The sequence below is a fragment of the Mesoplodon densirostris genome, chromosome 18 (genome assembly GCF_025265405.1).
Source record: "Mesoplodon densirostris isolate mMesDen1 chromosome 18, mMesDen1 primary haplotype, whole genome shotgun sequence".
Lineage (NCBI taxonomy): Eukaryota > Metazoa > Chordata > Mammalia > Artiodactyla > Ziphiidae > Mesoplodon > Mesoplodon densirostris.
In genome coordinates, this window is record NC_082678.1 from 39,060,296 (window position 1) to 39,084,501 (window position 24,206).

A 24,206-nucleotide genomic window follows, 5' to 3' on the forward strand; every position below is an offset into this window, starting at 1 on the left:
CCACCCAGGCACCGAGTCAGAACCACCAGGTCCCCTTTGGAAGGTTAAAAAGGACTTCAATTCCACGTCAGATAGAGCACAGGAAGCCGAAGTTTCCCCTGTGAGTTTCCTGCAACCCTAGCTCTGCTGCCGCTGCCAGCCCTGGTCAGCACCCGCAGTGCGCCCCGAAAGCAGCCTGCACAGCTTGCAAGGGTGGGTACGAGGAGGTCAGGCTACCACCCACATTGCGGGGCATCCTGCCGAGGCGAGGAAGCCAAGAAATCAGGAACAAATCGGACTGGAATTAAAAACCACCTCATGCAGGTTCCACGGGCCACCTCCCTCCATTAAACAGCAAGGCGATTTGTATCCCTTCCTGACCTGCTCTCCGAGGAGCGCAGGGAGAGGATATAGGGTCAGGGGAGGCAAGAGAAAGAGGAAACCGCTTAGGAAAGCACATATAACTCTTTTAGCGTGGAGAGCGCGCGTGTGCGCGCGCGCACACACACACACACACACACACTAGTGCAAGCAACACTAAAAAAAGCCCTTCCTCAAAAACTGGGCATATGGATTTGGAATTGTAGCTGATATAATTTTTTAAATCTTCATTTCTCCCCTTATTTATTGGCTCATTTCCTAAGAGGTTGCTCCTTTCCACGTCCTGGGGAACTCTGATCATCCTAAACGAATACAAAGGAAAACAATCAAATGAAAAAACAAAAAACAACAAAAGCTGCTGCGGGGAGAAAAGGCTTTGCTCCGGAGCCTGCAGTGGACAGCAGAGTAGGTGGAAGGCGAAGCCGCAGCGGAGGAATTCAGTTCGTACAGGACAAATGGGGGCGTGGCGTGCGGCTTGGTCCCGGGAACCTCCGCCAACAAAACTTCTAAAGGTTCGCGGAGGTGGCGGGGGGCGGGGCGGAGCGGGGGAAGGATGTAGCGACTCCGGAGGGAGGGAACCAGGGCCCTCGGAGGGGTCTGGGCTGCGAAGGGCAGAGCGGCGTCGCAGAGGTTTGGGAACCCCTGATCCAGCGAGCGGCTGGCTGGGTGGAAGTCAGGCCCCCGGGGATCCGGCCACCCTGGCTGTCAGTCAGACGCCCCAGGAGCCACCGCAGACCCGGCAGCGCTCCGAGGGGGCGAGGCCGCCGGCTGGGGTTGGCGGGGAGGGGTGGGCGGAGTGGGGAAGGGGCGTCGCCCCTGTCGCCCCCGCCCTCTCCGATGTCATTGGGCGGCCGCCTCGGGGTCCGCGCCACCTTTTCCCCGTCGCACCCCGCCCTCCCCGCTGCGCTCGTCCGGGGGCCGGTCCGGCCCTGGCCGTTGACGTCACCTCCAAGTTTGCTGCCCTCGGAGCCCCACGTGTGGCGGCAGCGACGGCCCGGGAGGCGGCGAGCGCAGTGGCCACGGCTGCTGACAGGTCCCGCGCAGACCGGCTCGGCCACGCCGCTCCCAGGTGGGGCCCGAGAGCCGCCGGAGCGGCCGGGCGCGCACCAAGAGGGTCGGACGGCTCGGCGCGGGCCCTCTGGCTCCCGCTCGGGTAGAGGGATTCAGGGGACCTCGCCCCGGGGCCGAGAGCGCGCGCCCAGGCGGGCCGGGGACAGAGGAAGCGGCGGCTGGGAGGCACTGTCCCCGCCGCGGTCTGCAGCGCACGGAGCTCAGCGGCCCCGGAGCCGCACCTCCCCTCACCGGGACCGAGCGAGGGATGCACGATCGCTGAGCTGGGACTCGCGCCGAGAGGCCGTTCCGTCCCGGGTCTGAGACGCACGCCTTCGCCACCGCCGCCGACACCCCCATTCCGGCGACTCTCGGGGACCGGGGGCGCCGAGCGCGGCCCCGGGCTCAGGACTTGGGCGATTCTCAGACGATGGTTTCCTAAGCACGGCACCACGTCCCCCTTCCCGCCCCCTCGACCGGAGGCTGGGATCCCGCGCAGGGCTCCGTGGGCTCCGTCTCCCCGAGGAGCCTCGGCTGCCGCCGCCCGGGCAGCTCGCACGGCCGCAGGGGCGCAGGGCGATGTGGCCTCCGTCCAGCGCGCCGGCCCCCCCGGAGGATGCCACGGCACCTGGCGGAGTCCCGGCCTAGCATGGCCCGCGCGCTGCCCGACGTCGCCTCCGGCTAGGATGGCCCCTCCGGCCCCGGCCGGCTCCCACCCCACCTCGGCCGAGCCGCTGTCCCGCAGCATCTTCCGGAAGTTCTTGCTGATGCTCTGCTCCTTGCTCACGTCCCTCTACGTCTTCTACTGCCTGGCCGAGCGCTGCCAGACCCTGTCGGGCCCCGTCGTGGGGCGGTCGGGCGGTGGCAAGGAGGCGGGGGCCCCGAGTCGCGGCATCCCGGCGGGAGGCCCGGGGGAGCCGGCGGCGTGGCCCGCGGCCGCGCGAAGGAAGCGCCTCCTGCAAGTGCAGCCGTGGCCGAGGCGCCGGCCGCCCGCGCCGCGGGAAGACGGCGAGGTGGCGGCCTGGGAAGAGGAGCCCCCTGGCCTGGCGGGGAGTCCCGGCGGCTCCGGGGCCGGGAGCAGCGTGGCCGAGACGCCACCGGGGACCCTGGCCCTGCTGCTGGACGAAGGCAGCAAGCAGTTGCCGCAGGCCATCATCATCGGCGTGAAGAAGGGCGGCACGCGGGCGCTGCTCGAGTTCCTGCGCGTGCACCCCGACGTGCGCGCCGTGGGCGCCGAGCCCCACTTCTTCGACCGCAGCTACGATAAGGGCCTCGCCTGGTACCGGTGAGCTGGGGCCGGACAAGGCGGGCAGGCGGGGGCGGCCAGAGCCCGGGGTAGGGGCTCGAGGAGCCTGTGGTGACGCCCACCCAGTTCATCGCCCTCCCCGGTTTCATGCAGAGGGCAGAGGGTCATCGGTAGTTGTCCTTAAGATGAGGGGTCTCCTTCCCCACCCTGCCTTCTCCCGGGGAAGAGGGAGCGGGTGGGAGGGAAATTTTGGCCTTGCAGATTTTTTCTTTAGTTCTTGGAATTCCCTTTTCCCCAAATAGCCAATCTCATCATTTTCTCCTGCTTTGTGAAAGTTTCCCTGTGCGTAGCTAAAGAGAGAGAGAGAGAGAGAGAGAGAGAGAGAGAGAGAAAAAGAAACATGTTTCTTCCAAGTTAGAAACCTGTTCACCAATTACTGGATACGTGACCTAGTGGATCCCTTTCCCAAGGAAGCCTGTTTTTATTTCTTCTTCATCTTCTGGGCGTTTCCCTGCAGTTAACGCAGCCTTTGCCATCGCCTGTTTATTTATTTACCTTAACTCTTTGCCTAATTGTCCTAGGTAGTAAGTAATATAGACACTGAGTTAAAGTGTCAAGAACTAGACTCTAGGTTTTGGAGAGGTATATCTGAGAGCAGCGTGTTTTAAAGAAGGCTTCGTTGGCAATAACTTTTGTTTGGGGCTAGGAATGACTTTGTATAAAATGCTTTCTGTATTTGTAGGGAAGAGAACCTTTTGTCTCTGGACTGGCAGAAAGTTTTCTAAGGATCTCCAAACAATTCCCTTTAAAAATGAGGTAGACAAAATTTTTTGAAAGGAAGAAAAGTGGGGAAAAATAGGGATCCTGGTTACATTGTGAAAAACCCTCCTAATACAGGGTAGGAAACAAGTCTGATTTAGGTCTTAATCTTAAACTTGGCAGTCTTCTCAAATTCAGACCACCTTTAATAATAGAATAAGCCAAATTCTAATAAATCTTAGTGTCACCTGGATTTTGTTTGCCATAAAATATTGGCCTTTTTTTCTTTCCTCTGAGTATATGGAAGAATAGGCCAGAATTTTCCATTTTATAAAGTTTTATCTTGTTCATTAAATTTGCAGTCTCCTTGTTATCTTAACTGAAATGATAGGACAAAAGTTACAATACCATTTAAATATATTTCAAAAGCCCACTCAATTAACCATTCATCCCCAAAAGAGAAATGGATGTGATTTGACAAGTTTATTTACTTGAGGGTCAAGCACAGGAAGCAAATTTACAGTAACCCAACTCATGAGAAAACGTTTGGTCCTAAAAGTCGAACTAGAACATTAAACATGTTTAAAACAGTAACTTTCCATTTGTTGGAGAGGAAAACAAACAACCTTCCCTTACTATAGAATATATATCATTTAAAATCATCAGCCACTTAAAAAATCCCCTTGTGTTTCTGTCATTTACGTTGTATCCTCTGGGAAGTTCTTATAAAAATGACCTGTTGAATCTGGAAACAACAGGTCCTTCTTCTTAGCACAAAGGCAGCTCTGTTTTTTCCATCAAGGACACAAGAAAGAAGTGATTAAAGACCCCTAAAACTCTTATCTATAGCAGTTTGCATTGTATGTGGCCTGGTACAGGGCTATAAGTGAACACATTTCAAGCCGACTGCCCAAAAACATCTAAGACAATGTTGGACTCTGAGGTGCTATTAAATATGGTGAAATATTTAGTACTAAAACCCTTTATTTTCATTTTGCTATATAACTTTTATTTCCACAAAGTAGGACTGTTTCTTCCTATTCCAGAAATGAGTATTTGGGGGCACAGTATATCCACAGAGCTGGATCTTATTTTCCGTTGACCTTTCTGAGCTTGTGTAAGAGAAGGAAGGTTTCAAGGTAACTAGAAACACAAGTGTTTAAAAAAAAAAAAAAGGAAAGAAAAAAAGAAGAAAAAGTCATGAACTTTTAGGCTGCTGTCTTGTTTGGAAACTGGAGGCATGCTGTAAAGTAAATATCTCCTTGGATTGTTTACTTCGGTAGAGGAGTTTTATAAAGCAATTTATGGTGATTACAAAAATAACTGCACAGTAGACTTCATGGTTTGGTGAATTTAATTTTCTAAGTGTTGGAGCAGTGTCTTTGTTTTACCATTTGCAGTGGTCTTTTATTGAACGCATAAATTTAAGTTTAACTCAATTACATGGAAAACTATTTAAAAAGTCCAACCTATGGGGCCTGGATTATGTGATTATTTAATGAAACTTTGCTACAGTTCTCTTTCGTCTCGGCCCTGAACTTGGAGTTAGACGTTTGTGAAAAAGACTGAAGACTTACCTATGACAAAAAAATCACACAGAATGCCATTTAACTATTAGGCACGTTTTAGCTGCTTGTGTTTAGCCAGTATTTTAGGTAAAGGGATTCGCTAAGACCTTCTTGAGTCAGCCCAAAAATTGTAATATAGGGTTTCTAACACATTTATGACCACACACACACACACACACACACACACACACACACACAGAAAGAAAACCCTAGTATTTGAACCCTGAAGTGAATTATGGAAGAGAAAAAATTTGTACAATATTTTTTACATGCTCATTGACATGAGAGAATCATAATGTCTAAGCCTTGTTTTTTCGCCCAGTGAAATGTTCGGAAGCACTTTTGCCATAATAGTTTGTTGTGGCAGCGCCCCCTACCGTCCTGACAACGGGACAAATCTGTTGCTGCTGCGAAGTTGGAAGAAAATCTCTTGGAAATTGAGTTTGAGAGTTAAAAACGCCTGTTGTTAGGATGCGTCAATAAATTTCTCTCTCTGGGAAAAAATTAAAAGTACTTTAAAAACTACATGCAGAGAACAGTGTAATCAATGGTTTCTTCGTTTGGACAAATGTGTAGTAAAGGCCAAGAAAACGAATTTATTTAAAATCTCTAAAAAGGAAATTATTCTTATTGATTTAAAAATGTCCTAATATTACTCTAAAATAAATGAAATAAAGGAACATTTTAATATGACAGGAAATTTGTTGATGATAATTTAGGACGCTTCAGCGGACTTTTCTGGATATGAAACTCCACTCTGATGGGGTTTAAAAAAACATTCCACATTACTTAATTTAGCTGACATGATATCAGGACAACAAATGTCTGTGGCTTTCGTGTCACAGGAAAGCAATCCTTCACCGTGAGCGGTCTCCATTTCCATCGGATGTGTGGTGGGTTCCTCAAGAAAAGGGGGGAATTATTTCATTACCTTCAGAACTTTGAGATCTTTTCTGGAAGTTAAGACCAAATGCCTCTGCTGTGGTTCAAGAGCAGGTGAACTTGGAATTCTAAAAGAAGCCCCCTCCCCTACTCTGCCTGTATATCTGCACCAACTAGAGGCCATGGTTATTTTTCTCCTAAGACAAAAGATAGCTATTTATAAAGTATTTAAAGATATGTGTGTGCTTATATATACTAGTTACATATATATATATATTTATATATGTATATGAATATAAATGTTTGGATTCTGTAACACTTCAGTCTTTTGTTTGGGGACAAGATAGTAAGTTTTCATCATCTAATCTCTTGTGCTAGCATGTCTCTTTCCTATATTTTGACTCATTTTCTTTAGTGAGACTGGGTGATTTCCCCAGAGAAGAATGTCACTAAACTTATTTTACTCTGTAGCGTCCAGAAAGATCAAAGATTCCTCAGCTTGGAGTTGAGGAGTTGGTCCTTTCCGTGGCTTCATCAGAATGTGAAGTCTTCTGGCCCTTCCTGATCACTGCCTTGTTTATCAAGTCCATGGGAGAGGCAGGCTGAGCAGAGGCACTTCCGGTTCCTATCGGGGGCGATCGCATCTCGGAGCAGCTGGGAGCAGCTGCAGAGTACCTCCGTGTGCACTTCCCCACCCTCCTGAGCCACCAGCCCTTCTACATGAAGGGTTGGAAGTGAAATTCGAGCCAAGGGAGTCTGGCCACCCATGCAAGGTCCTGGGGATTGACATCCAGAGGGGCTCTGTGTCCTCAGAGGGAAGCAAAGGACCTTGGAAGGGATAAGAGGTGTTGGGAGGAAATCGGGGAGAAGCAGCTTTGGGCCCTGAGTCTAGGGTACATGTCTGTGTGTGTGTTGGGGGAGGGCCCAATTTCTTTCATGCATTTGCTCCCTGGAGCCCTCAGTGATTGGACACTCTCCATCAACTGAGGGGTTGCAAAGAACCCCTTTGAGAAGCCACATGCTGCCATTTTGTTTGCCCTGGGTTCATCTCCTCAGTAGACCAACCCAGCAAGACAAGTCCAACAGTCTCATTGTGTGTGTGTGTGTGTGTGTGTGTGTGTGGCGCACGAGGTTCATTCATGAACCCCTACACACATGTATGCAAGAGCAGGTACCCAGTAGGTGGGGAAAGTGATAGAATTGATAACAGAAAAGTTATTTAGTGGTTGGGGAACTTCTGAGCAGCATCAGACACCCAGGTGGAGCAAGGTCTAGGATTATTGAGTCCAGGCATTAAAAACAACAATAGCAAAACCATGTTTGGTATAGCCCGGCATTGGAATACCTTATGTGAGTGATTATTCCCGTGTAGTGATGAGATTTATCATGTGCTGATGTAGTGTGTGTGAAATGCACAGCCAAGTAGGAGCGAAAACCCTCCACGATATTGTAATCTTCTGCCTGCCTCTTAAAAAAAATCAAGAAACGCTCTGGCCAAAATATTTGTCTCATAGAAATGTCTGTTGATTGGCCCAGAAAGAGTACGTGCCACATCTGTATTCTGGAGGGGTCATGAGAACAAAATAAGCCTGTGCAATTAATGGCAACAGGGGCTGACCTTACACAGACCAGATGCTCCCATCATAGTAGGAGAGTGTCACAGAGCAAACAAACTGACTTGGTATAAACAACAAAGGCCTGCTATCTCTACGGGATGCATTTGAAGGACTGCACATCACAATTACCATCAGCCACATTGCTGCACTGGGTTGGGAACTTGACAGACATAGCGATTTCCCTTGGGGGCATGTCTTCCTCCCCCAAGGAACAGGAACTGGGCTGATAAAGAGCATCCTTTCTCCGTGTGCTTCCCAATGATATTAGACTCGAAGCTTTTAGAAAGTTTGTTTTTCCTTAAGTGATGAATCATAATTGTGGAAATGAGGTTTCTTATTAAAACATATGCCTTTGATGTGTAATCAGAGGAAATTGCACCTAAGTAATATTTTAGCTCCCTAGTCTTTGCATTTTTAAGAATGTCTTAAAAATATTTGGAAGCACTTTAAAATCTTTGCTCATTTGATACAGTTTAAAAAATCTATTTGGAGGGGGGAATATTGATATAGTTAATAAATAAACTTATGTGAAATAAACTTATGTGAAAGCAGAATGTAGAAACTGAGGAAATGCTGAGTTCAGAGAATTGAAACATCTTCCCAGCTGCTTGCCTCCAGTGATGCAACTCCTGATTTTATATATTACTCATGTGGTCATGACTGTTACGCCTCTAACATTTACATTTATTCTGTGATTCCTTGAAAGCTGGATTCCAGAAGTTCAGATTTGCTCAGTTTCAGAAGCTGTCAGATGGCAGTAAATGTGAAAACGAAAAGGGGAACTGCTTAATAAGAAGGAAGTTTAGTACTTGCCGTTAGTTTAGTACTTGTGATATTCTCACAAAGGTTAAAAAAAAAATCCTCTTCCTGGTCTCTTTTGAGAGCAGCCCACTTTGAATGTGACCTTTAGCGCCACCTAGTGGGATGGAGAGTCAGCAAGGAACTCAAAAGGGTGGACTTTGAAAACCTCATCATGATCAGAGTATATTTGGTCTCACTTAAAAAAAAAAATCATCCTGGGTAGCACTTACCGCCACTCTGCCTGAGCCGGCTCTTTCAGGCAGGGAGATTATCCTTTGGAGAGAAATAGAAAAGAGCTGCCTTGACAATAAACCTGAAAAAGAAGAGAGAAGTGATTGGGAGATTTATATTAGAAATGTGTGTGCCTGAAAGGAATGCCATATGCCCAGATTAGTTTTGTTAGTGTGTTTTGCCTCTGTTTCTGAAAGCCAGCTTCACATGAAAATACTCCCAGATGATTTTATTTCAACATCAGTAATGCAGTCTTATTTCTATCCCTGTGTTGTACAGGCTCTGGAAGAGGGTCCCAGGGTTCTTAACAGGCAGCACCCAGAAGCCTGTTTAACCCTTAATGCACCTGAGATACACTTTGGGAAGATCCACCACGTGGGATAGTTTTATAGGAAGGTGTTTTCAGAGTTCCAACGGGAGACTGTTTCCTGTGACTTTGGTCCAGGGCCTGGTGACGGGGGGTGAGCAGGTATGCACTACTATATATAGAATAGAACACCAGCAAGGACCTACTGTAGAGCACAGGGAACTCTACTCAATATTCTGTAATAACCTATAAGGGAGAAGAATCTAAAAAGATTAGATAGATATGTATTTACATCTGAATCACTTTGCTGTACACCCGAAACTAATATAACATTGTAAATCAACTATAATTCAACTTAAAAAAAAATAAGGAAGGGGGAAAGGGGAACATGGGAACGCTACGGTGGAGGAACGTGGCGGACCCCACTGGACCAAGTGCTGAGGGTGACGTTCCCTAGTTGCTGTGTTGAGATCTTGTATCCCCTGGTGTAAGGCAGGGAGGAGGGCTTCAACTGTGGGGTTTTCTTCCCCTAAATCCTTGACCCCCATCTAATCATGAGAAAACGTTAGACCAGCATGAATGGATGGTACAGCCGCAGAATACCTGACCAGCATTCTTCACAAGTGGCGAGATCATGAATAACAAAATAAGACCGATAAACTGTCTCAAAAGAGACTAATTGCTAATGCATAAATACAGTCTGGTACCGTCGACTGGATCCTGGAATAGAAAAAGGGCATTGGTGGAAAACTGAGGAAATGTGACTGATGTGTGTGGTTTAGTTCACGGTGTCATACCAAGGTTGATTTCTTGGTTTTGATCCTTTACCAGGGTTATGGAAGATGACAACCTCAGGGGAAACTGTCTGGCTGAAAGGGTCTCTGAGACTTTTCTGTACTGCTTTTTTTTTTTTTTTTTTTTTTACAGTTTTGTTGTCTAGAATGATTCCAAAACCAAAGGGAAAAGAACACCATTAACAAAGAAGGCAGAGGGTGTGAGGGGTCATCCTGAAACACTCCACCAAGCCAGCCCTTCACTCCTCTCCTCCCCGAGGCCCCCAGCACCAGCCTGCTAGCTCCCTCCACGCCAGCACCTGTTGCTCCAGGCATGCTGATCTTTCCCTCAGCTTATTTCATAATAAAATTGGCTCAGGGCCCCCTCCTACTCTCTTGTCTCTGAAACACGGACAGAGACTGTTTTGTCTTTCTTTCTCTTCTTTATGGTTGGCAAGTGTCAAGTCAAGAAGGTATAAAAAGTCACCCAGCCCTGACTGAATCCCTCTCTGCCTGGAGAGCAAAAACTTTGATGTCGGTGGCAAGTTTTTGAGAACACAAAGAACTGAAGTAGGGGTCAGAGGAAAATCTGATGTGGGCATCTGGCTTTTTTGCCTCCAATGTAGGAGGGGCAGTTGTCAGGACTGGGGAAGCTGGTGATGTGGTGACGAGATGGGGCCGTGCCTGGGGACACTCCTTACAGCTAAGATGACAGCACAGTCTGGATTTTCTGGGTCAGCTTAAATGTTCTATCTGCTTACTTGCCCTTGTGCTTTAACCTTTGGTTTAGACCCTGGCTTATGGGATCTGCCACGGGAGCAAAGCAGACCTGGAGCAATCACAGGGTTGAAGGAGAGGGTGGAAGGGAGAAAATCCAACTTCCGGAGCACTGGAGGACAGGACCTGGGCATCCTGGTGGTTCTTCCTGCTGGAACAGCTAAGCCTGGGATGCCAGCATTATCAGACTCAAAGTTCCTGTCCAGGTAGCGTGCTGGCATTTTCTGCTTCTGTTGTGCATCAGAGGCTCAGGTTTAATAGAGTAATGACAATCTGCCTCAAAACATTTCCTTTGATATTTTAACAACTGTCAAAATTAAAATCACATTTTCACTTAGGCAAAATGAAACAACACCTGGTACATCTCGAGACTCAGAGAAGATAACAGTATTTCCTCTTAATCGTTGGCTCACTTACCATGGTTGCATCTGTTTTATGAACCTGTATCGTGCAAAGGACAGGCTACTAAATGCTTATGTAGATAAAAATAATTCTGTGATTTAATGCCATTCTGGGCTTATTGTTTGACATTTTCCCATCTTAGTTGGTATAATGCTTTTCTTCATGCATGTTGAAACTTTTTAAAAATAGCAAAATATTTGAACCCTGCAAAGTACATTTGACGAAATCTGTCATTTTAGTTTCTATTTCATTTATTTTCACTCTGATTTTCGTTATTGCTTTCCTTCTTCTAACTGTGGGCTTAGATTGCTCTTCTTTTTCTGGTTCCTTAAGGGGTAAAGTTAGGTTGCTTATTTGAGATTTTCTTTTTCCTTAATGTAGGCATTTGTCACTATGAACCTCCCTCTTAGAACTGCTTTTGCTGCATCCCATAAGTTTTGGTGTGTTCGGATTCCATTTTCATTTGTCTCAAGATATTTTCTGATTTACTTTTTGATTTCTTCTTTGGCTCATTGGTTTTAAGTAGGATGTTGTTCAACATCCACACATTTGTGAATTTTCCAGTTTTCTGCTTGTTACTGATTTCAGGCTTCATACCATTGTGTTCAGAAAAGATACTTGATATGATCTCAATCTTCTTAAATGTGTTAAGACTAGATTTGTGGTCAAGCATACGATCCACCCTGGAGAACGTTCTGTGTGCATCCTGCTGCTGTTGTGTGGAATGTTCTGTATATGTCTGTTAGGTCTATCCAGTCTAACACATAGTTCAAATCCAATGTTTCCTTACTAATTTTCTGTCTGAATGATCTATCTATCATTTTAGATGTAAGGTAATAATAGCTGCATTTGTTGAGCCCACACTGGATGTTGCTAGATTTTACTGCATGACCTGCTGCATGTAGTCTGGATATTTTATTAATAAGACTAATATCATTAGGTAGGTCCTATCATTTACTGCCTTTTATAGCTCAAGAAACTGAGGCTCAAAAAGATGAAGTAACTTGCCCAGGGTTATATAGTCAAGTAAATAGTAGAACTAGTGCTGAACCCAAGTCCACCCACCTTATGCCAATGCTTCACCGCTGGGAAGCATCATGTTCTCAGATGGAATTGCCCGTGTGTGGTTCCTGCCTAGATATCCAGCCATCAGTGGCTCAACGATGGTAGGGATTGAAAGCCTGTCCCATGTGATAGAAGGACTTGGACATGTTTGATTCTGGGCCTTAGACCTTTAGTTAAAAACTAGGCAGCATATCAACATAGGGTTGACAAAGTGAATTTTTAAGTCTTTAAATATCCTTGTGAGTCTATTGGCCTATCTGGAATAACTAAAACCACCTCTACTTTTTGTGTAATTCTTTTTTTTTTTTAAGAAATAATATAATCTGATCACAGAGCTCATCTTATTGATCATATCAGAAATCCTGAGCCATTCAATTGATTTTTCACCCACCCATTGAAAAATAATCACCCTGAAAAAAACCTCTTTGTTTAGTGGTCCAAATGAGCAAGTTTCCTTCTTCTAAATGGCTGCATGGGGAAGCCAAAATATTGTCAGAGATATATGAGAAGGTGGCTGGCTGCTCCTGGAAGTGGGACAAGGCGAGTTGGTGGTTGTACCCATTCCCTGCTGTCTTCAACTTTGTAGGAAACCCCCAACCAGCCATGGCTGAGTCATGCCAAAGTCCATCTTTCTCACTCTTTTCTGTATTTGCCCTTTATTTTTTAGCTTTTTATTTTATATTGGAGTATAGCCAATTAACAATGTTGTAATAGTTTCAGGTACACAGCAAAGTGACTCAGTCATCCATATACATGTACTTGCACTTTCTGATTGACACTTTTTATTCTTTAGAAATGTTAATATTCCCAATCAGGCCATAGCGCAATTTTTACCCCCAAGCACTCTTCTATCTTCATTATTATTGTTATTAATAATTTTTATCTAATTATCCTGCCAGCTGGTCATTAATAGTGCCAAGCTCTTTACTGTAGTGATCGGATCATTGCCAAATAAGGCATGGTTGTTGATTTGAACTTTTCTGGCTCTAACCAGACAGAATCATAAACCGTAAAGGAAGTTGGAATTAAAAAGTATCTCAGAGATTGTCTTCTGCCTATGAGAAAACAGGGTGCGTTGCCCAAGGTTAAGCTAAAAGACAAGAGCTTAGAGCTTCCATTTTTCAGGGTAAAATTCTGGAGACTACAAGTGGGAAACCATTGCATGCTCTGAATTACATAAATATCATTTTGGAGGATTTGTATCGATGGCAAAATTATTCCAGAGAATGGAACAATTGATAGCATTATTCTTTCTCCTCCCAGAACTGGCGAATTAAAGTATTGAATTGAATTTAGTCAGTGATCAATTCATCTTTACATTTGTGGTTTTCATCTCAGATGTTTTCCCCAGTATTTTGATGCTTATGGATTTTGGAACCCAGCTAGCATGATTGGCCTGTGGATCCTTGTAAGTAATTTGTGTTTTATGGTTGTTACCTGCTTGTAAAAGATTAGTGGGAGAAATCCAACTACAGACAGAAAAAAAGTTTGCTTTTTCTCTCTCTCGAGCGTTCAGAGTAGGCAGTAATCAATCAAATTATGGGAATAAAATTCCTTTTCCCTTTTTCAGAGTTCTTACTTGGATTAGAGCTCTCCTTTCAATAGGAAATATCAAAGTTGCCAGGCTGGTTTGAATGACAAATTCAAAAGTGGTGTGTTTGTTACGGTCGTAAATCTTTGCAGATTCTCCTTAAGCTCAGGTATTTAAAAAGGGAACTGAATTAAGCCGAAACGAAAGTTACATTCCCAGAGCTAACTGCGCCCCTGGTCACCTTTCTTAACTGAAGCCATGTTTGCTTGCAATCGATGTTTGAAAAGTTCTGGTGGTAAGAAAAGGCTGCAGTGATGAAGTGATTTCGTTTTACAAACAAAGCTTTTGAGTAAACAAAAACTGGCATCTGGGTTTTTTCTTAATTTTCTGGTGGACTTTAATTATTGTAGTTTCTTTCATCAGATGTTGTGGGTTTTTCTTAAAGAAATAAAGGCCGCTTGTTTTTCTTTCTAATGAGACCTTTCTCTTTCTTCTTGGTGTAGGAGGACTTGAGATTACAACAGTATCTGTTAAAAAGGCTTTCCCCAAAGCCAGAGGGTCTACTAGAATGCCCTGCTAGGGTTTAATGATGGAAAGAAAACACATTGGATCTGTTTTATAGTTATATGGGGGGAGAGTTCATGGGGAGCTAATGCTTGCGATGAAAATTCTTGGGATTTTCAGGTGCATTTGCCCTGTGGCAGAGGGTGGCAAGTTGGAAGCAGACATTGGAGAAACCACTTCTCAGCTCCAGCTGACAGTTACCAAGAAAGAAAGTAGACTCATGATTGCCCTGCCCTCTGATTTTTCTAAAGAACCTTGGGATACTGATTTTTTAAAAAAACATATTGAGAAATAATTAACATATTAAAAACCAAAACTAACACAAACCAAAATTCTGCATAGAGGGAGTAAATCAATTTCATCTGGAGGAGAGGGGCTGCTAGTTTATAACCTTTGGCTTATAGTGAAGATCAGAGTTAGCAACAAAAAGCTGGTGTGTATTAAGAGTTTTTCAAACTGTGAATCCCAAGACATTAGTGTATAATAAAACCAATTATTATTTTTTTAATGGAAGGGGCTATAACAGGATAAAATAAGAGAGTGGATCCCAGGTAGTAAGCCGGGCAAATATTATCTTGACAGGCTTGGTTCAGGTATGTACATACATAAATAGATCAGTGTGTGCTGAAAGATTGGATGTAAACGTAATTATTATTAGTGGATTTCAATAGAAAAAAGTTTGAAAAGCACTGGCCAGTATGAACAGAAGTCCTGTGTGAAGAGACTAAAGTGAACATGCTTCAGGGTCCCTCGAGAAACTAACCTTCGTCTTTTTCAACTTTGTATCTCTGGGCCCTGGAACTGTACCTGTCACAGAAGAGATTCACTCTTTGTTTAATAAAAAAAGATGATGCCTTAGGCCATGGCTCAGTGATTTTTTTTCTGGAAAGGGCCAATAGTAAATGTTTTAGGTTTCATGGGTCATATGGTCTCCGTCACAACTATTCAACTCTGCTTTTTAGCAGGAAAGCAGCCTTAGACAATATGTAAATGAATGGGTGTGGCTATGTTCCAATAAAACGTTATTGACCAAAACAGGCCTTTGGCTCACTGGCCTGGTTTGCAGACTTCTAGGATAGGCTAAAAGCTTCAAATATGTCCCTGGACCTTCCCTTACTTTACTTAGCATGTGAGTATCCACCACGAACATTCATGGGAGGTGCTGAGGGTGTAGCTGAGGGACCCCCTATGCGAGGTGCCGCTCAGAAATAACAGCTCCTCGAGACTGGATGAGGCTAGAAGTGTCCATCCCAGGCAGTGACCAGTGGAAACTTTTTGAAATATGCAGACTTGTTCAGCATGGTGGCATTCCATGTAAAGGTGATTCATATGCTCAATGACAAATGTTCTACTTTGGAAGAGACATCATATAAACACAAATCGGCAGTCTTTGGTCATTTTTTTAAAAAAGCTTAATAATGCCTTTTGCTGTTTCCTTGACTTTGTCTTGAGTAGCTGTTTAATTTACATAGATCTTCCCCTGCTTCTCTATTCTTCCGTCTGTCTTCTGGATGCCTGGGCATCCTGTGATGGGGTCACCTGACCTCTGTCCTGAGAAGCAATCCCACCCAGCAGTTTCAGTCAGCAGTCTGAGTTTGCAGGTGAAGAGTGAGGCATCACGTTGGGATCAAAGTGTCAGAAAAGATTTTTGAGACCATTCAATAACATGTTTAGGGAGTTTGGACTTCATTCTAGATCAGCGTTGTCCAACAGAAATGTAACGGGAACCGCATATGTCCTCTTAAATGTTCTGGTAGCTTCTTTAAAAAAGTAGGAATGAAGAGGCAATGTTCATTCTAATAATATTTTGATTGAAACCAAGTTGTCTGAAATATTATAATTTCAATATGTAATCAACAATAAAACATTATCAACGAGACATTTTGCATTTTTTGTACAAAATCTTCCAAATCTCATATGCATTTTATTTTATTTTATTTTTTTAACACTTTATTTTATTTTATTTTTATTTTTTGGCCGTGCCACACTGCATGTGGGATCTTAGTTCCCTGACCAGGGTTTGAACCTGTGCCCCCTGCCTTGGAAGCACGGAATCTTAATCACTGGACTGCCAGGGAAGTCCCTCATATGCATTTTATGCTTGCGGCATTTCTCAATTCCGACTACCCACATTTCGAGTATTCAGTAGCTCCCTGAGGCCAGTGACTACCATATTGGGTAGTTACGGCTCTTGAGGCAAGGCCAGGGGAGGGGTTTTGAAGGCTTTCCATAGAGAGCTGATTCCGTAGACGTCCTCTGGTTCTGCCCAGGAAACCCAGTCCGAGGTGGCATGGGAAGGGCGGGGGATGCACACCAAGCCCCTGGTTGTTGAGTCTCAAGGACAGAGATGGAGGCTTGAACTAGAACAGGGCCATGGCCATGGGAAGTGGTAGGAAGGAGATTTTGCTGGACGTTTTGGTGGAAGGAATCATAAAACTTTGTGTGGGATGCTAACGAGGAGGAAGGGGAGAAACTGGAGAATACTGGAGGATTTCTAGCTCAGGGATAGTTATGATTGACTGTGACTGTCATAGGGAGGGACACAGAGGAGTTAACAGGTACCAAGGGGAACAGGCAACTTTGTTTTAGGCACATGAAGTGGATGGAGCCTCAAGGTGGGCTGGAGCACACAAATAAGGTCAGGCTTGGGGCCACCGTAGGCCTGATGGCTGAGGCCATGCCAGCCGTCACTGTAGCCGAGATATGAAACTGTGGAACAGAAACACAGGGGAGGGAGGGAAGAGCAGGAACAGGAAAACATGGTTATATTCTTGCCCCAAAGAAGGACCGTTTCTACAGTTTATGCTGTGCACGCACAAGTGTTTAGAGGGAAAGGTACTGATGTCTAGAATTTGGTTTGAAACACATTCAAAAGGATGAGATGAATTGATGGATGGGTAGAGGGTTGTGTAGATATGTGATAATAAAAGTGCAGAAAAATCCCTATTTAGAGTCTAGTTTGTGGGTAGATGGGTGTTTGGTTGTACAGTTCTTACCAATTTTTGCTATATTTAAAATTTTCATAAGAAAATGTTGGCAGTAGCAGGGAAGAGATGTTTTCAAGGTCAGTGGTATGAAATGCTACAGAAGGTGTGAATAGAGGTCCAAGACCAAAGAATGTTTGTCTCGTCAACTAGGAAGTTATTGGTGACCCTGAGACCAGGTGGGCTATGGCGTGTGACAAAAGCCAGCGGGCAGTGTGTTGATGGGTAAAAGAAAATTACTCAGAAGAGGCAGAGAGTGTGATGAACTTCATCCATGTGTCTGCCTGATCTTTGCTGTCTCCCTCTTTTTCCTGGATTGAGTTGGCCAGTGGGGTCCTCCTACTTGCTTTATGAACATTATGGCTGGTCATCCACGTAAATAAAACTTCCCTATATAGAAAGGAGGTTTTTACAATGTGTTTAGTATGTTTCTGTCCTGGTTACTGCATTTGTGTGTCCTGTTTTCTGCATGGATGTTGTTACTTAGGTCTGGTGGCTTGATCAGCAGTTTCTTTATCACAAGGTTTTAGGAAGCCTTTTCTTTTTTAATTGCAGACTGTGCTCTTTGGATGGATGCTTAAGACTTCCTGCGTTAGTTACTGAACACAAGTAGCATCTGATAGACCTGTTTAAGTTTCTTGAACATTCTGGTAAAAGTGTAGTGGCTAATTTTCAAGGCAGTGCTATACCAGCCTATTCTAAACTCCACTGCAAGGCTGGGCAGCAAAAGAAACTTGCTTTAAGAATCTCTGTCTTTTTGAAAACTCACTTGAAAATTCCCTGAAAGAATGAGGACTTCTGAATGCTTTGTGTTTTCTCTCACCAACACTGAAGTTTAAAGTTTCAACCATGGATATTCTTTCACTGGTGACATCTTTTTTTTTTTAAGATTTATTTTTATTTATTTATTTATTTATTGAGGTTGCACTGGGTCTTAGTTGCGGCATGAGAGCTCTTAGTTGCGGCACGTGTGCAGGATCTTGTTAGTTCCCTGACCGGGGATCGAACCTGGGCCCCTGCATTGGGATTGCGGAGTCCCACCCACTGGACCACCAGGGAAGTCCCTGTTGGTGACATCTTATTTTTCTCTAGGAATACCAAATAGAAGACATTCTTAGTAATGCTTCTAATATTTTCCTTTCTCTTCCCTGGAAATTTTGCTGCTGATGAGAAAGCATTTAAAAAAAAAAAAAAGGAAAAAAGAAAAACCTGAGAAAACCAAACCAACTTACTCCTACTGACTGACTCACAGATCTACTGCTTATGGGAAAAAAAATTGTTTTTGTAGTGTTTGTTTCTCATTTAAGTCAATGGCAGTCATTTCTTTCTGACTCATAGAGGCTCTTAGGGAAAGGACGTGAAGGACATTTCAAGTTGAAAATTGCTTAAAATAAGGGGACTCGCGTAATCTAAAGTTCAGAAACTGTTTTCATGGCATCTCTCTAGGTTTAGTCTTGGAGTATTGCAAATAATTCATCTGTTTCACCATGATGGTCCTTTCTAGTCCACTCAGAAATTGAGGGTGGACCTTTAAACAGCGTGGTGAGAGGTCAGCGTGGTGGTGAGATTTGGGAAGCGGGGGTGAGACGACCAGAGGACCGAGGAACTCAGAAGCTCGAGGGCTTACGTGTAAACAAATGACTGCATGAAATCTTCACTCATCTAATATCCTGATTAAAATGAAGCAGGCCACCGTGTCACCCTTTGCATTTGTGTGACAGAACTGGAGAACTTCTCATTGCGTGGCCAGAGGGCTGCATAATTGCAGCAGTGGAGAAAGTAGAAAACTAGAAGGGGAAAAGAAAGAGAAGCACTGCTGAGCTAAGGCTTCAGAGGCCACCAGTAAAGGGGCCCAGAGACCCACGAGGAGGGGCGTGGAGTGGGAAAGCGGGTTCAGAACTGGCTCAGATCTGGAACCCTTGATGTTTTCAGTAGATACCTCTGGGGACTTTTGTGAGTCCTGAAATTCTCAGATGTGGAAATGTTCGCACCTGCCCCTCCTTGTGTGTCTCCCTGTCTGCAAGCCTTCCTGTGGCCATCAGTTTCCAGTAAAGGTCTTCATTATTCTGTCCACTTGATCTTTCTCGAAAAGGAGCATCTCCCCACATTCGTGGAGACTGAACGGGCTATGTGCCTTCACAGGAATTCACATCGTCTGCGTCTGCAAATTAACACGTGTCTGAACCTCGTGAACTGTGCAGTCTGCTTACATAGCATCAGTGTGTCTGCTGGGGGTTACTATCTATGACAGACAAAGAGGATTTCAGAAAAATATGACAGTATTTCAAATATGGTTTCTTTAATAGATTATCGATTTCTTGGGGAGAGGAAACAGGAAAATCATGAGTCACCTGATACAATGTATGAACAGGGGTATGCAGATGTAAAAGGTGATTATTATGAAATACTTGGAAATCTGTTGGACATGAGATGTCTCATTCCATGGCCAATCCCCTGATTGTTCATCAAACTATGTCAAGGGATAGATTATATATATATGTTTTTAATTTTTTTATTGACATATAGTTGATTTACAATGTTGTGTTAGTTTCTACTGCACAGCACAGTGACTCAGTTATACATATGTATACACTCTTTCCTATTCTTTTCCATTTATCCGAGGACATTGAATCTAGTTCCCTGTGCTCTACAGCAGGACCTCGTTGTGTATCCTTTCAAATAGATTATATTTTGACTCTCTTCTTTCAGGCATTGTTTCCCCTTCCTTCATAAAAGAAAGCAAATAAATAATAGTTTATTTAAACAGCTCTGTTAGTACATTGGCTTGAACATGGGACGTATGTGTACCTATTGTCATAATCTGCAGCACAGTTTTAAAGGTTTGGGTGAAATCGTTGCCCTTCAAAACAGTAAGTTCTTGAAATTGCATAATAACTAAATATGTAAACAATTTCAGTGTATTGATTTGGGCCTCTGGCTTCTGAGGGCCTCTTATCAGAATTTGGTCGCATGCTGGCTCCGTTTTGAAAGCGTGGGCAAAATCATTTTCCTTAAATAAAGAAAATTCTTTTCCTTACTCCCAAGGCCTTAAAAATCTGAACTGTTGAACCCAGCTTTGAGTAATGATGTACTATACTTTGCCAAATGAGTCGTTTCCCCTTTTATCACATCCATCAGAAAAAGGAAGTGTTCTGTTGGACAAACTGTGTCCCAGGAAAGGCTTTTTTGTGCGTGTGTTTGTTTGCTTAAGTCAAGGTAAGTTTAAAATCAGAGGAAAATTTCATATTGTTCTCAGGTGATATTTACAACTTTGAGTCTGTGGGTTGTATTCTGTCGGCACAGAAATGCTAAGACAGTAGTTAAAGGAAAGAGGAATCTGTAATCAAAGGAAAGTAATGTAGACTGTTTAATAGTGCATGTTCATATAACAATGATGGAAATAAGACAGATTTGCAGTTTTTTTTAGACACAGCCACAACAAAATATAAAATGTATCATAAACAGTTTTTGAAAATTTGAAATATTTAGGCTCAGAACAGTGTGACCGAATTTACTTTTATGATACTCAATTCCTGTTTGAGTTTCACGGACTTTGTACTAAATCTCAATTCTCTTGGAACTGAACTTGTTTGTTCTCACCCCCAAATAAATTATCTAATTATTAAGAAATAAGTACACTATCATAAAGTCTCATTATTAGCATTAGAAATGACCTCCAGGTCATCTAGCTCAATACTTAGCTGACAGACCAAAGTATATTAAATGAGTTCCGTAGCTGCTCTAGTCAACAAATAATCTTCTGATATGTCTTCAAACACCGATATAACCTGACTTATTTGAAGGGTAAACTATTTAGTCAGTTCTTGGCTTCTTTTGCCTACTGGTTGCCAAGCAGAATCTCATCTATTTATTCTTTATTCATGTGACTAGTTGTTTGGAGAGAGTGCAGAGGGTGTAGACCGCTTTAGAAAGAGGGTTTTAGTAGCTCATATTCACGTTTATTTATTTATTAGAAAGGTAATACAGCAGTTCTGCTAGAGTGATTGTTTCGAACACGTTGAGTTTATTCCAGTGGAATTCATAGTTTAGGAAACCGTTTGCCTATACTGCCAATTTTAGATTTGTACATTTGTAGCCCATGTACATTTTCATCAGCAAGCAACACTAGGTGAATGCAGAAAACTGCACTCAGCTGAAGTGAGTCGTGTAAGAACACACACACACACGTGCACACATTAGCACACATGTGCCTCAACTGTCCACCAGCCACCTCAGCTCAGAGCCAGTTCTGAGTTACATTCATCTACATCTGGTGAACAACTTTCCGTCCCATTTTTGATAACCTGCTTTCAACCACTTCGCAATAACTCCCAAGCTGCAACCTTCCCAATGCGCAATTCCACTAGAAAACTTTAGGGCTTTTTCAAGGTCAAGTGTCATATTTATTGTACTGTTTATGAATCAATTGCTTAACCAGTTAAAGTGTGAAAACTGGGCTACCGTTATTATTAGGTTCCTACCTTTCAAAAAATGTGCCACTGATAAATTTTGAGAGTATTGTACCTTAAGTCCATTTTCCCCGTAAGCTCTGTGGTTTTTATTGTGTGATTTTAGGTAGTGGAGGGATTTTAGGAATGCACGTGTTGGAGTTCTAGCACAGCTGACTGGATACCATTACAGAAAATGCAGCAAATGCAGTACAGACAAGCCTTGTAACCAATGTGATGTATTTCCTCTCAGGCATTTTACTATGTGTCACATATTTTTTAAATTTGTTAATGTAATTAGGCTCAGGGCATATGTACAATTTGTTAGAAATTTTATCATTTAGGAGTGTCATATAAATATTTTCTAACTATATTGTTAGACCTTTTATAAATACTGTAATGACTTCTAAATCCCCTTTTAAGAATGTATCATAATTTACTTAAGGCCTTTACCAAAGGCCTTTAGGCATTTTTTAATTTGGGGCTCTTATACACAGTACTTTGATGGATATCTTTGTAACGCTTTTTGTTATATTGAATACAAGTTGTTTAGAATGACCTGCCAGAAATAGAATCGTAAGGTCAAAGGCTGTGAATATTTGATACATATTGCTGAATTGATTTCCAAAAGGATTGTGTGAATTTATACTCGCAGCAGTGTTGTACAGGTAGAAATGTGATCAAGTTTCTGTTTCTGGGATTCTAAAACAACAGAGTGACAATTTCATTTGAATGGGAAAACATGAGCCCTGTATCCGCAGAATCAGATGCTCAGCTGCTCACACGTCACCTCTGCTGGCTCTTGCCTTGTCCTTAGCATCCTGGCTTCTTTTAAACCTCCTTCTAAAATGTCCAAATGTGTTGGTTTTCTAATCCTTTCAAGGAATGTCCACAATACAAAGGTCCAACTGTCCATCTCCTAGGAAGGAAAGTGTCACAGTGTGATCTGAAAACTGGAGACGTACTCCTGAACCCGCCAGGTGATGACTTGATTTGGGACAAGTCTGTTCCCCTTGGTAGGACCTCAGTTTTGTTTTCTTAAAAACTGGGTTTGACTCAGTGTTTTCTGAACATATTTGGTCATCTTTAGAGATGTGTTCTCAAGGAATCGTAGAGGTAAGAAAGACACGGTGAGGGGGTGAGGTGAAGAGAGATGAAGGCAGGTGAAAAAAGATCTATTCAGCAGCATTCTGTTACTTAGGAGAACACTAATTTTCAAAACAGCATTTTGTTATGAAATATTTCAGTATATAGTAAAGTTAAAAGACTTTTGCAGTAAACACCCATCTACTCACTACCTAGAGTCTATTCTTAGAATTTTATTGTGCTTGTTTTATCACATATTTTTCCATCAATGTGTCCTCTGTGCACTGTGGATTCTCTTTTGTTTGTACGGTCCCTTAGGGCATGGTGACTCTCCTCAGACACCACAGGGCCCTGGGAAAGTTGGGGTAAGTTGCCAGTTAGTCACTGAGACCACTGGAGTTGGCAGATTCATACCCAGCGCCATCTTGGATGTCCTCTGAGGGAGAGTTTCTTCCTGCAGTTTCACAGAAAAGAGCTTTTGCTAAAATGATGCGTCAACTGCACAATATAAAATATAAGAATAAGGAGACTGAATATAAAAAAGCACAGGATCTGTAGATCCAAATGAGCAAAGTTCATCAAAGCAGTCTCCAGTGGAGGCTATGTACCTCCTCCAGTGTCGCCGTCACCCGGAGTACTTGGGGGCATTTTTTCGTTTGGAATTCCTCTCAGGATGCTACAGCTCCTAAGACAACTGGCTTTCTTGCTCGGAGCAGACACACGCAGGTTAGACTAGTGATGCTACTCCTCCAAGCCACCCTTCACCGCCCTTTCTCCCTTTAATCCCAGCTGTGGCTACTGTTCTCAGCACCCATGAGCTTGTGCGGGCTGAAGTCACAAACCTGAGTTCCCTGTGTTTGCAGACATCTAAGGAGAGAGCTTTCGTGACAACAAGCTTCTCTTGTCTCTCTGTGATGCTGAGCAACTCGCCACCAAATAAATGCCTGTGCTTGTTTCTTTCTCTGTAACATAGGGCCAAGAATTTTTACCAGGCTCAAGTTAGAGGGTTGTTGTGATAAAAAAAAAAAAAAAAAAAATGAGATACTTAGGAACCCCAAACTCCTGTAAATACATGGGGTAAAATGATTTTAAATATCATTTTACGATATTGAAATAAAAGTCATAAGGAAAAAAAGACTGAAAGGAGACACAGTAAAATGCTAGCATGCTAGAATTAGGGACCAGTGATGATTTCCTCTTCCTGTTTCCAAAGTTGTTTATACGGTGATACTCCCTTTATCATGAAAAAGTGTATTAGGACTAAGCATCTGTTGTTCTCATCATTTTAGGACAAAAAGCAAGAAATGATTTTTGTAGTAGATCGTGGAAGAAAGCAATCAGTCATTTGGGGGAGAAACTGAAATATCACAGAAATGAACCTTCTTTGCCTACTAGTAGTACTGACTGCTGATTTATACCTTCTGTAGCCTAAGAACATTTGTTTACTTTGCATCCCTTGGTAACAGCTGGAGTCTCACAAATGTGTGGAGAATATTTGACTGTCAATAATTCTAGAAGATTTTATCACTTGGAGCTCTGAGAAGACTTTGAGAGGTTAGATTAACCGTTGGCTAACCTGCTAACTCCTGTCTTCCGCACTGTGCCACTTTCCAAGCGGGATTAGTGGCACCCAGAATAGAATTCCCAGGGCCCAGCTTCCGTCAGCAGGAAGGTGGGAGGAGCGAGGGATGGCTCAAGACCCATTTTAGGTTTTTAAGCAGAGAATGCGAAAACCAGCGAGGTTGCAAGGGCAGGC

The 24,206-nt window shown here is 43.5% G+C and overlaps 1 protein-coding gene across 1 annotated transcript in view; it reads left to right on the forward strand.

Annotated features, from left to right (window-relative positions):
* Positions 1-2,096: 2,096 nt before the first annotated feature.
* The window catches only part of HS3ST3A1 (heparan sulfate-glucosamine 3-sulfotransferase 3A1), a 79,162-nt gene continuing 57,052 nt past the window's right edge, over positions 2,097-24,206 (forward strand). The window contains exon 1 of the mRNA XM_060082146.1: positions 2,097-2,695. Within this exon, the coding sequence (XP_059938129.1) occupies positions 2,097-2,695 (599 nt within the window). The remainder of the gene's footprint in view (positions 2,696-24,206) is intronic.